Below are 11,256 nucleotides of genomic sequence, written 5' to 3'. Positions count from 1 at the left end.
TCCCCTCTCAGTGAAATCCTTCTGCCTCATCATCACAGGGGAGCGTTGCGATGTGGTCACAGAAGTGTCTGATTCACAGCCCCGTGGCACACCTCTGTGCACCCAGCAGAGAGAAATCTGCAGAGGCAGCAGAACCGCAGCCTGTCTGTACACTGCACCTTCCTTCATGCACGCAGCCTCACCCGGAGGTGCTGAGGCAGGAGGTGGGTGCTGACTCACCTGGATGTGCACACAGCCGTCAGCAGGCACGGAGACCAGCCTGTGTGCCACGCATGGCCCTGCTGAGGTGCCTGCTGGAGCCACGCAAGGTCTCCTGATTCCCCATCACCCTGAAACACATCGCATTTGAACAGGAGCTTGGTGGGAGAACGGCGCGTCCTGCCCATCTGTCCCTTCACCCCTGCTGCCAAACCATATTAGGCTGCTTCCAAGGCGATCTCAGCCCCTGACAGCCATTTTCCAAAGGGAAGGAGACTGTGAGTCACCGGATGATTTCCGCAAGCCCACGCCAGCCACGAGCTGCTCAGCACAGTGACACACGCGTGAGTCACTGCACGCAGGGCACCCAATAGCCCCGTTGGCACAGTAACCCAGCAGCAGGCAGGCAGGTGTCTGGGCACAGGGAACAGCCCCTGGTGCCTCCATCCCACTGCTGCTCCCAACAGCTCCAGGAAACAGGAGTGCCCCGTGCATGGTGGGGCAGCACCTCACTTCAGCCTATGACACCACAGCATCGCTCCTTTTCCCCGTCTGACACACAGCTCTTAGAGCTGCTACTTTACCTAGCAGAAAGGAAAACTAAAAGGAAAAAGAAAAGAAGGAAAAGTAAAAACAAACAGCAAGACCCCCCCGGGGTTGGGTTGCACGTGGGAACCCCCAGCAGCACCGACCCCAGATCCTGCAGTTCCCCTCCCCGCCACGAGGCGGCGCCCTCCCCCCCCACAGGTCTGTTGGTGACGTCATCACAGCGCGCCCAGCCCCGCGTGACGCACCGTTGGGCGGACAAGATGGCGGCGCCCAGTTGTGAAGTCCCTAATGGCGGCGCCGCTGCCGCCCGTTATTGCCTGGTAAGCGGCATCCCGGCTGCGCTGCGCTCTGCCCATCTCCGCGCCTACTTCAGCCAGTTCCTGGAGGCCGGCGGTTTCCTTTGCTTCCACTACCGCCACCGCCCCGAGCGCCCGCCGGCGGGAGGCAGCGATGGGCAGAGCGCAGCGCCCAACACCTGCTGCTGCCCGGTGGCCGTGCGGCCCGGCCGGGCCCGGCGCTTCGTCCGCATGTACTCGGGCCGGCGCTGGGTCGGGCCCGGCGGCACCTCGTTGCCCGGCCGCTGCCGCGTCCGCAGGGTCCGCCTCCGCCCCGGGTCAGGTACGTCTGGGCCTCCCCTGTGGGCCCGCTGAGCGCAGGGTGTGTCGGCCCCCCTCCCTTTCCTTCCCTCTCCCTCCTTTTTCCCCCTTTCCCTCCCGGTGGAGTTTCCTTAACACATTACATCCTTTATGGGGCAAGCAGAGTCAGTCTGGGGGCTGTTCCTCTATCTGGGCCTTCCCAGGAGGGCCCCGATTTGCCTCTCTCTGATATAGGAGTGTGTTTTACCTCCCCAGATCACTCCTTCCCTCTTGGGGGCACACAGACGTTTCCCACTGGAGTGGACACGAAGGCTGAGGGTGAAACCGTCACGGAATCGGACTTGAAGCGGCTGCCTGAGTTCAACCCCCCTTCCTTTATGCCTTTTGGGAACGTGGGCACCCCTCTGAAAGTCTTTCTGGAGCTGATCCGTGCCTGCAGGCTGCCTCCCAGGATCATCAAGAAATTACAGCTGGATTTCCCAAAGACAGGCTCATCCCGGAGGTATGGCAATGTGCCTTTTGAATACCAGAACACTGAGACGGTTATAGAAGAAGAAAGAGTTTACACTGCCACGGGGGATGAGATCACAGAGGACGAGGGGCCTGTGGCAAGATCTGAGGTGACTGATCCAGCCAGTGCTGAGGAAGATGAGGTGGAGCAGGAAAAGGAGGAAGAGGAGTCGCACTCGGATGATGTGAGTGGATTTTTGTAGTGCTGCCTGAGGTCAGGCACTGCGCTGCAAAGCTGAGAGAGTTGATGTAACTCTTAGAGCTAATTGTTAATCTTTTAATTGTATTGTGAAGTCTGCTTGTCTGAATACGGTGTTAAATGTGGTTGTTCACATTCTGAGCTCCTCGGTGAACGTAGTTCACTACGTAGTTAATACTACCAGAGCAGCTTGTCCAAGTGAAAGTGCTTTATGATGTCAGCACAAAGAGCTCAGTCCAGAGGATGGAGCCCAGCTGGTGGCTGGTGCTGCAGGAGGGCACCTCTGCCTGCTGCGTGGCAGGTTGGTCTGGCTCTGCTCGTAAATGAGATGGCTGGAGACTGGGGAGCACATTAGTGTTCTGGAAATGACATGCAGAGTCGTGCAAATGGTTGACCTTGAATGCTCCTGCAATACAAATTAGTCATTTGGAGAAAAATGATTTTCTTGACAAAGACTTCTAGAAAACTGGGCTGGTCTGGCTCTCCAGAGATCATCTTGCTCCCCCTGACAGACACCTGTCTAGCCTGTTCTCCCAAATCTTTGTTATTACAGAGGCAGTGCAGTCCTGAGGCAAGCCATTCCCGTTCTTGGCTGTCCTGCCATTATACACCAGAATTAACTTGTATGTCAAATCTTTGCTGCAGTTTTATTCCATTAGATTCTTCTAGCAACAGCAGGCACAGAGAATATTTTGTTTCTTCCTTTAAAAACTCTTTATTCAACAGCTGCTTTCAGTCTTTTCCAGCCTAAGCAAGTCTGCTCCTCTGGCCATTTCTCAGGCTCTGTTTCCCGGATCTCCAGCTATTCTCTTGGACATTCCTCAGTTGGTTAATGTCTCCCTTGAAGGGCTGTGCCCAAAGCTGGGCAGACAGCAGTAAAGCTGTCAGTCTGATCTGTAGCTGTGCCAGCAAACTCCTTTTCTGGAACCGATACAATCTCTTTAGGGATCTAATTGAGTGGAATTAATTTGTTGCTAGTGCTGACTTTACCTACAACACACCTGCTCCTTAAATGGACATCTTTGCGTTACAGATCAGGTACAGTGCTGAAAGCATGCTGTGAAGTGGGTGTGATGTGGTATTTTTCACCACTTCTGTCTGCTGACTCTGAAGATGGCATTAGTCAGGGGAATGAGGTCATCAGCACTGGTCATGTCAGTGCCTGAAAACAGCAGGCTGAGACGAGCTCTATTGACAAAGGTGTTCTATAGTAAAAGCATTGCAATGGACCGTGAGGGTCAGGGAAGTGAAAAGGAGACTTTGTGCTGCTGCTGTCCCCCACCTTTTGCTGGTTTCTTTGCAGGACAATGATACCTGTGAGGAATGGGAGCGACACGAGGCTCTGCATGAGGATGTGACCAAGCAGGATCGTGTGGAGGAGCGGCTGTTTGAGGAGGAGATTGAGCTGAAGTGGGAGAAAGGTGGCTCAGGCCTTGTCTTCTACACAGATGCTCAGTACTGGCGGGAGGAGAATGGAGGTAATGTTGGTGTCTGTGTCACTGCACTGCAAACTAACCACCACAAGCCTGACAGAAGCAGATAAATCAAGTATAAAACCCTTCCAGCTCAGCTGCAGAAATGGGCATCTGGCGATCAACTTTTAAGCCTTCCCTTGATGACAAAACCTGCAGAGGTTCCATCTGATGGCTCAAGGACCTGCTGGTCATATTAGCAGCCTATTCTGAAGCCCTGTGGCTTGTATACCCTAATATCTGTTCCTTCCCATTTTGTTAGAGAAAACAGGGGATCGACTGCTAGCTAGCAGCTCTTCTGTGTCAGACATCCACAGCCATTACCAAAACCGGTGCTTTTCTTCTCTTGGCAGACTTTGATGAGCAGACTGCTGATGACTGGGATGTGGACATGAGCATCTACTATGACAAAGGTATTTGAGCTTGGAAAAACTTCATAGGAAACAGGGGAGGTTGGGAAGTTCTGAACCTGCAGAATTTTTGACTTGGGGAACTCAGTCATCCTTTGAAAGCATCTGAGACGTCACTGTACTTGAAAGAACATTTTTTGGCTGTGAGAGTTGCCAAAAAGAACAGGTTCTGCTTCCTTGCTGGGTGGTGCTCTGGGGGAAATCACAGCAGGAAATAGCTTTCCTGAGCTGTTCTACTCTGACTCTTGCTTCTTTTTTCCCTAGATGGAGGTGACAAGGATGCTCGTGACTCAGTCCAGATGTGGCTGGAACAGAGACTTCGAGATGGTTTGGAGGATGGGTCTACATCAGGGCAGCAAATTGGCACCTTTGAGAGATACACCAAGGTGAGCTTTGGATACAGAGTGGATGGGGAAAGGCTACACTGGTGATGTTCAAAATATGTGCATCTTGTGGAGGGAGGTTCTGGGAAGATGAGAGTGGGCTTTGTCCAACATCTTTATGACTTTTTTTTTCTGCTCTTCCAGGGCTTTGGCAGGAAGGTTCTGGAGCAGCAGGGCTGGACGGAGGGGCTGGGACTGGGGAGCAACAACTCTGGAATGACTGAAGCTCTAGACAACGAGGGTCAGAATCCCAGGTGCAGGAGAGGTCTGGGGTAAGTACCTTGTCTTCCCCTGCCAGCCTGTGTTTGGAGCCTCTGCCTGGCATCTGCAACTAACTGGCTTAAAAAGACCAGACTGTGAACCAGAGCAGTTAGGCTGTGTCTTAGGGACCTGCCACAGCACTCCAGAGCTGACAGCTCTGCTCTTCCTGACAGTGCAATACTCTTGAAAGGGCTTGTGTTGTTACACTAAAAGAACTGGAACCGTTTGCAGGTTCATGCAGCACACGTAGAGGGAAATCTGTGCTCAGGAATTAAAGGTTACCTATGCTACGGTATTTCTGTAAGAAAAGCTCAAGTGACCTGAGCAAGATTTGTGTGCCATACTTCTGAATTCTCTGTGGGCTTTGCTCAGTGCCTTGTCTCATTGCGAGGGCTGCTTCTTGTTCATGTCTATGAGATGGCTCTAGGACAGAACACCTGCACCATTTCTGCCCATTCTTCCTTTATAACATGTGGTGGAGACAGCCTGCATCTGCAGGGGTGTCCCACTGCCTGAGCACTAGTGAACCCAACACTATCTGCTTCCCTCTAGGTACCATGGGGAGAAACTGCCAGCCTTCAGCAAGGTGAAAAAGCCACGGAGAGAAACGCCTGTCCTCATCTCAACCATCTACGATGACCCTGAGCCTATGGACAGTGGTGACCAGCTGCTCAGGCGCCAGCCACCCACTGCCATGAAGTACAGACAGGACGTGCCTTTCGTCCGGGCGTTGCGTGGCACTCTGGAGAGCTCCAGCACTCAGTCACACTGAGCAGAGACTATCAGAGCCTTTTTACTGCTCCTGTTGACCACAGGCTGGCTCCTGCTGGTCTCAGTATTGAAGTAGTTTGTTCATATATTTATTTTTGGAAGAAATAATTTGTAACGGAAATTGCCCTGATTATTATTATTATTTTTTTTTACTCCTTCTTGAGCTATTAAAGTGAGGGGAGATATTAATGGTCCTATTTGTTCACTGGGAATGAGGTGGGAATTGCATTTTTATGCCAGAGCTTTAAAGCCAATACTGCTGCCTAGATCAGCAGAGCTGCTGTGTTAGGTCCACAGCCAGCTCAGCCCAAAAAGCAGAGCACATAGTTCACAGCTCCTTGAGACCTAGGGCAGGACAAGTACAGACAGGGCCAGCTGTGGCAATGTAACTGTCCTGCAGAAAGTTTGCTGTTGGTTCACAGCTTTGTCTTGCTTGGGCGTGACGATCCCACAGTCCCAGCAGAAACTCACTGGGATGAAAGACATGTCCTGGCAGCCTTCGGGAAGGCGTCTCCCTGTGGTCAGGTATAGCAGCTGCTTCCTTCCATGCTTCTCTGTGACAAAGCCTGGGTTGCAGAGAGCCCTGGGCTGAGAGCTTTCATCCGTGTGACCTGGCGTTGTGGTGTTACGTGTGAATTAAGTCTCCTCCGTGTCAGTGGGCTCCAGCCTTTTCCTGCTGCTTACTCAGCACTTCTCATTAGGTGTGGCAGAGACAACGTAGAGAGTCATTTCTCTGTTTTTGAAAGCGGAGGTGCGGGGGGTTGGGTCTGTGCCTGGAGGAAACGGGTGGAGCGGGGAATCGAACCCGCGAACCGACGGCACCCTTCGGTCCGCTGCGCCCTCCGACCGCTAGGGAGCGCTGTGCGGGCCGCTGCCGTTCCGGGGCCGGAACGCGGTGAGCGGGGCCCTGCGGGCACCCGGACCCAGAGCTGCGACACCGGTGGTGGCGGTGAGCGGAAGGGGGAACACGTGGGGGTACGGGGGAGGCGTGGGGGGGGTTGGGGGATAGGAGAGATGGAGGAAAAAGAAAAGGGCTGGGAGTGGGGTGTGGGGAAGGATGTAGGCATGGAGGGTGGGGGTGGGGGCGGGGGGGAGAAGGGGAATGGGATGTGGGGCTGGAAGAAGGGACGCAGGGAAGGACGCAGAGCTGTGATGCTGGCATTGGGTCCTCACGCTGCAGCACGCTTCCTAATTCGCAGCCACGGGCTCAAGGCCCAGCTGACAGCGTTCGTATCCATGGAAATAAAGCTGTGAATGAGAGCTTTCTATTTCTTGCTCAGGAGGAGGAAATGAGCCGCCATGTCTGAGAGCAGCAAGGGGAGCCCGCTGGCCTTTGGCCAGGTTGTGATCGGGCCTCCAGGCTCCGGCAAGACGACCTACTGCCATGGCATGCAGGAGTTCATGGGCAGGATTGGGCGCACGGTGGCTGTGGTGAACCTGGACCCAGCCAACGAGGGGATGCCCTATTCCTGTGCTGTGGACATCTCTGAGCTCATCACCCTGTCTGACGTGATGGAGAACTTGAAGCTGGGGCCCAACGGGGGGCTCATCTACTGCATGGAGTACCTGGAGGCCAATTTTGACTGGCTGCAGGAGAAGCTGGCTGCCTTCAGAGGTCACTACTACCTGTTTGACTGCCCAGGCCAGGTGGAGCTCTACACCCACCACGACGCCCTGAAGAACGTCTTTGCACAGTTGGCCAAGTGGAATTTCAGGGTGGGTTCGGTGCTCTGTGGGCACTGCAGATGTGCAGGGGGCTCAGGTGCTGCACACCGTGCAGTTGGGGCTTTTTGGTTGTGGATGTGGCTGCTGATGGTTGTTTTCTTCACTGTCCTGCTTGAGAAAGGGTTGTCCAAGGAGGTTGTGGATGCCCCATCCCTGCAGGCTGGATGTGGCTCTGGGCAGCCTGGTCTGCTGGTTGGTGACCCTGCACATAGCAGGGGGTTGGAACTGGATGGTCTTTGGGCTCCTTTTCAGCCATTCGATGATTCTATGATTTTATGCTTGGTGGGACAGGCAGGAGTAGCTTGTTCAGGATGTTTAACACAGTGCCACTATCCTAGGCAGAAACATGGGTTCCTTCCTCCCAGATTCTCGCTGCTGGAAGGTTTGTTCTGTATTTTATTTGAGTCAGTGCTGTATTTCAGGGCAGGGAATGCAGTGTGCGTGCAGAGCGAGTGCAGATCCTCTGCATTGAACTGTGAGAAATTCAGGTGTCATCTCAGGCCCTGCCTGCTGCTCCTGCAGCCAAACCAAATCGCTGTGCACGTCGTTAGACGTGCTCTGTGCTTTCTTGCACAATGGAAGATGCAAATTAGGAAGCGCGGGTGAGAAGAGTCCCATAACCACGCTAACTTGCCTACGTTGCATTTGTTTTGCATTTGGGCCAAACCATGAATGTGCAAACCACATGTGGTGCGAGCAAGAAGGGCAAGTTCGTTTGCTTGAGAGTGTCGCTGGGAATCTGCACATTAGGATTCATCTTTATTCAAATAAACATCCACGAAACTGTAGTTACTAAAAAAAGATGGTTATGCTCCTGTTTTGATGGGCACAGGAGTGCCTACACCTGCCTGTGAGCTTTGCTTTTTTCTTTTTTTTTTTATGCTGCAGAAGCACGGCTGTGACTCAACCACCCTCAGCTACAAAGCTCTGCCTGTGAGTTGCATTGTGCAACAGACAGCAGCTTAGTAGAGATCGTAGACCACATTGTTACAGCCGCGTGAAACGCAGGGAATCGAGCAGCTCGTTAATTTAGTGATTAATTATTATTTCAAACCACAGAGCGCTTGCTTCTCCTGGCACAGTGTGGTGTTCTGGAGTTACTGCTATTGAGCTGGCAAACGTTCCTGTGGGGAACGTGGAAGCATTGAGGCAGTTGTGTAGCTCAAAATGGGGGTCACCCCCAACTCCCCCCAAAAACCTGCAGAGTGCAGCCAAGCAGGGAACTGCTGCTGCAAAGAGAGATGTCCTCAGAAACGTGGCAGCAGTTGGGGTGTGAGGGTGGCCTGCAGTGCTGCAGCCTTCCCACAGCCCTCCCTGCACACAGGGAGCCCCCACGGGTGTGAGGGTGGAGATGATGGACCTATCCATGCATTGTATAGGTTGTATATCCATATGTATATCCATAGGATTGGTGTTTTATGTACATGTGATAGCTTTCCCCCTGTAGGAATCTGTGGTTAGTTAGATCTGGGTGGATTGTCCTTCTCAGAGTTTCCCAGGATTAAGCAGAAGGATTTTCACCTTTGTGCCTTTGCTCCCCAGCTGGCTGCAGTACATCTGGTGGATTCTCACTACTGCACAGACCCTGGCAAGTTCATCTCCGTGCTCTGCACTTCGCTCTCTACCATGCTGCATGTGGAACTGCCCCACGTGAACGTCCTCTCCAAGATGGACCTGATAGAGCAGTATGGCAAGCTGGGTAAGCACCTTTCAGAGAGGGAGATGTGGAGTCGGGTGGTGTCAGATGCAGATCAGCTGCCATGGTACAGGGCTGTTTTGCTGGGAGCTGGTTGGGAAAATGATGTAAATCTCGCTGGGTTCTTGCTAGCAAGCCTTGGCCAGGGAATCACCCATATCTACAACAGGTTTTCAGAGCCTCTTGGTGTTTCCCCACAGCTTTCAACCTGGATTATTACACGGAGGTCTTGGACCTCTCTTACCTGGTTGACCATTTAGCTTCTGACCCCTTCTTCAGAAACTACCGCCGCCTCAATGCAAAGCTGGTGGAGGTGATTGAGGACTACAGCCTGGTGTCCTTCGTTCCGCTCAACGTCCAGGTGATGCAGTGGGAGGAGAAGGGGAAGAGAGAGCAGGGAGCGCTGGCAAAGCAGCCAGGATGTCTGGGAGCAGCTGTGTTGCACGTGGGCATGCAGAAAGTGGGGGAAATGCCCCCAAATCCCATATTGCCTCTGCTACTTTTCCCTCTGCCCCCAGAACTTGCTGTAACAAATGGGACATGGGGGCTGAAAGGCTTTACAGTGGAGAGACTCAAGGATGGAGGAGGGCAGTGAAATGCATCCAGACTTTGCACATGTTCTGTGGCAGCCGAAGGAGAAGGAAAAGCTAATGGGCTTGGAGCTATGTGGGCCTCTTGTCCTGGGGTGGGGAATTGAGACTCCTTCTTCATTTAACACCCGCATTTCAATTCCAAGCCATTACCTAAAACACTTTTAAATCAGGGAGAGCAAAGTAATTTGGAGATGGGAGGAACGCATTTGTGAGCAAGGACTGAAAATGTTAATTTTGCAGTTTGCAGAAGTGTCAACAAAGGGAGATGGGCTGAGATGAGCAGTGATGAAAGGAAGCGAGAGGGCGGAGGGTGTCAGCCCATCGTGTATTCAGACCCAAGGGGGAGCTCCTCCTTGTCCTGTTGCCCTCTGGGCTCAGGGAGGAGGCAGGCAGTGTCATGGAGGCTTTGCGTGTAGTTTAGGTGGCCCACAGCCTCAGAGAAAATGGGCGGCAAAGGCCAGCGTGAGCTCTTGCCCCTGGAAGGACCATGTTCCCTGTGTGTCACCTCTCTCCCTTTCAGGATAAGGACAGCATGCGGCAGGTGATGCAGGCAGTGGACAAAGCCAACGGCTGTTCCTTTGGGGACCAGGAACACAGGAGCCTGGAAGCTCTGATGTCAGCAGCAGTGGGAGCAGATTTCCACTTTACTTCGTATCCTTCTCCACCAATCCTGCCTTGTGTTAATTTCTCCTTTAGACACTGGGCAAGAAGGGCTGGAGGTGGGGCTGGCAGCTTGCAGGTTGTTCCTGCCATCATCTGATGCTGTGTTGTGATGCAGATGCTCAGCCCGGAGCTTAGCAGGCAGTTGTCCACACCACAGCTACAGCATGCATTGCTAATTGATGCTGTTACATGTGGGAGGAATCTTTTGACAACTTTCCTCTCATTCACACTCGCTTGGACTGTTTCTTTACACCCTGTCCAAACCATACAATTGATTCTCCTGTACTTGTCGGGTCTGGGATCAGCCAGAGCCAGAAATAACTCAGGTGATGCGTGCTGCTGCCAGCACTGCTGCCTTCCTGCCAGCCTTCAGGCACACACAGAGTTGGGGTTGGCTCCTCGCTGAGAACGTTAGAGCTCCTTGTAGAAGGGAGTGTTTGAGCCCTGCCCTGCTGCCTTGTTTTCCTTAATTAGTGCGTTATCAGCACGCTTGCAGTGCAGGAGAAGTATGTGCAATCTCAGGACAAGACGGTGGAGGAAGAAGTGATGGATATGTAACACACCCAGCTCCGCCGCAGCCGCTCTCTGCTTCGCCAGCTCTCCTTTTGCTGCTGAGAGTTCAAGGGACTCTCCGTGTTGTGTGACTCAGAGCAAGTGAAAGTCTCTCCGGGCAGAGGTCTGACTGCTGCACTCCCTCACTGTGGGAATTTGACCTCAGCCCCACTGAGCAGCAGTGGAATGGAGGAGTTCTGGCTGAGGACAAAGCAAGTTGGGTCTTTTTGGAGCAAGAGAGATCTGGGTGGGGGTTGTGAGAGAAGCAAGGGAGACTGAGCTTTGCCACGTCTCCTCTTCCCCAGTGTGCCCAAGGTAGGTCTGGGGAAAGAAAAATCAGCTTCTCTAGTGAGACATGAGACATGAGTTCTTGGTTTACTTCATAGGAGGAGGTGTACGTGGCCCTCGTAGTCAGGATTATCCAGGCTAGGAAGCCTCCAGTCTGTCTCAGGGAGGACAGAGAGATGGTTGTTTTTCTTTTTTTTAAATAATGATGGACTCTTTCTTAATAAAACACTTTGTCTCGCTTTCATCTTGGGAGTTTGCTGAACCTGAATAAATAAAACCAAGTGCTATAAAGCCTGGAGCTAAAAACCCTCTGGTGGGAACGTCACAGCAGGGCTGTTTGCAGCATTGTGTTCCTCTACCTGGGAACTGTGCAGGTCCTTCTCCAGCTGG

The 11,256-nt window shown here is 52.9% G+C and overlaps 2 protein-coding genes across 3 annotated transcripts; both read left to right on the top strand.

The window, feature by feature from the left end:
* Window positions 1-972: 972 nt before the first annotated feature.
* On the top strand, window positions 973-5,470 carry GPATCH3 (G-patch domain containing 3). Its single transcript, XM_031595038.2, has 7 exons — window positions 973-1,365; window positions 1,599-2,038; window positions 3,356-3,530; window positions 3,878-3,937; window positions 4,199-4,320; window positions 4,462-4,589; window positions 5,131-5,470. The coding sequence occupies exons 1-7, from the start codon at window positions 1,008-1,010 to the stop codon at window positions 5,348-5,350; spliced, it is 1,503 nt and encodes a 500-aa protein (XP_031450898.2). The 5' UTR covers window positions 973-1,007; the 3' UTR covers window positions 5,351-5,470.
* Window positions 5,471-6,127: 657 nt separating this feature from the next.
* Window positions 6,128-11,143, top strand: GPN2 (GPN-loop GTPase 2). 2 transcript variants are annotated; one of them, XM_031595043.2, is made up of 6 exons: window positions 6,128-6,298; window positions 6,630-7,065; window positions 8,617-8,773; window positions 8,971-9,131; window positions 9,884-10,014; window positions 10,512-11,143. In XM_031595043.2, the coding sequence occupies exons 2-6, from the start codon at window positions 6,649-6,651 to the stop codon at window positions 10,582-10,584; spliced, it is 939 nt and encodes a 312-aa protein (XP_031450903.1). In that variant the 5' UTR covers window positions 6,128-6,298; window positions 6,630-6,648; the 3' UTR covers window positions 10,585-11,143. The 2 variants fall into 2 exon arrangements, with proteins under 2 accessions (XP_031450903.1, XP_031450902.1); XM_031595042.2 differs by having other exon boundaries at window positions 6,285-6,324.
* The last annotated feature ends 113 nt before the right edge of the window (window positions 11,144-11,256 follow it).

The sequence above is a fragment of the Phasianus colchicus genome, chromosome 24, assembly GCF_987193195.1.
Source record: "Phasianus colchicus chromosome 24, bPhaCol1.hap1.1, whole genome shotgun sequence".
NCBI lineage: Eukaryota > Metazoa > Chordata > Aves > Galliformes > Phasianidae > Phasianus > Phasianus colchicus.
The sequence above is the reverse complement of the archived record's forward strand: the minus strand, read 5'-3'. Positions and strand labels throughout refer to the sequence as shown.

Excerpts from the sequence above, each read along its gene's own strand:
- GPATCH3 (XM_031595038.2), top strand. The coding sequence starts at position 1,008 with ATGGCGGCGCCCAGTTGTGAAGTCCCTAATGGCGGCGCCGCTGCCGCC. Across the intron at positions 1,366-1,598 it reads CCGCCTCCGCCCCGGGTCAG|ATCACTCCTTCCCTCTTGGG; the intron begins GTACGTCTGGGC and ends TTACCTCCCCAG. Across the intron at positions 3,938-4,198 it reads GAGCATCTACTATGACAAAG|ATGGAGGTGACAAGGATGCT; the intron begins GTATTTGAGCTT and ends TTTTTTCCCTAG.
- GPN2 (XM_031595043.2), top strand. The coding sequence starts at position 6,649 with ATGTCTGAGAGCAGCAAGGGGAGCCCGCTGGCCTTTGGCCAGGTTGTG. Across the intron at positions 8,774-8,970 it reads AGAGCAGTATGGCAAGCTGG|CTTTCAACCTGGATTATTAC; the intron begins GTAAGCACCTTT and ends GTTTCCCCACAG. Across the intron at positions 10,015-10,511 it reads GCAGATTTCCACTTTACTTC|CACGCTTGCAGTGCAGGAGA; the intron begins GTATCCTTCTCC and ends GTGCGTTATCAG.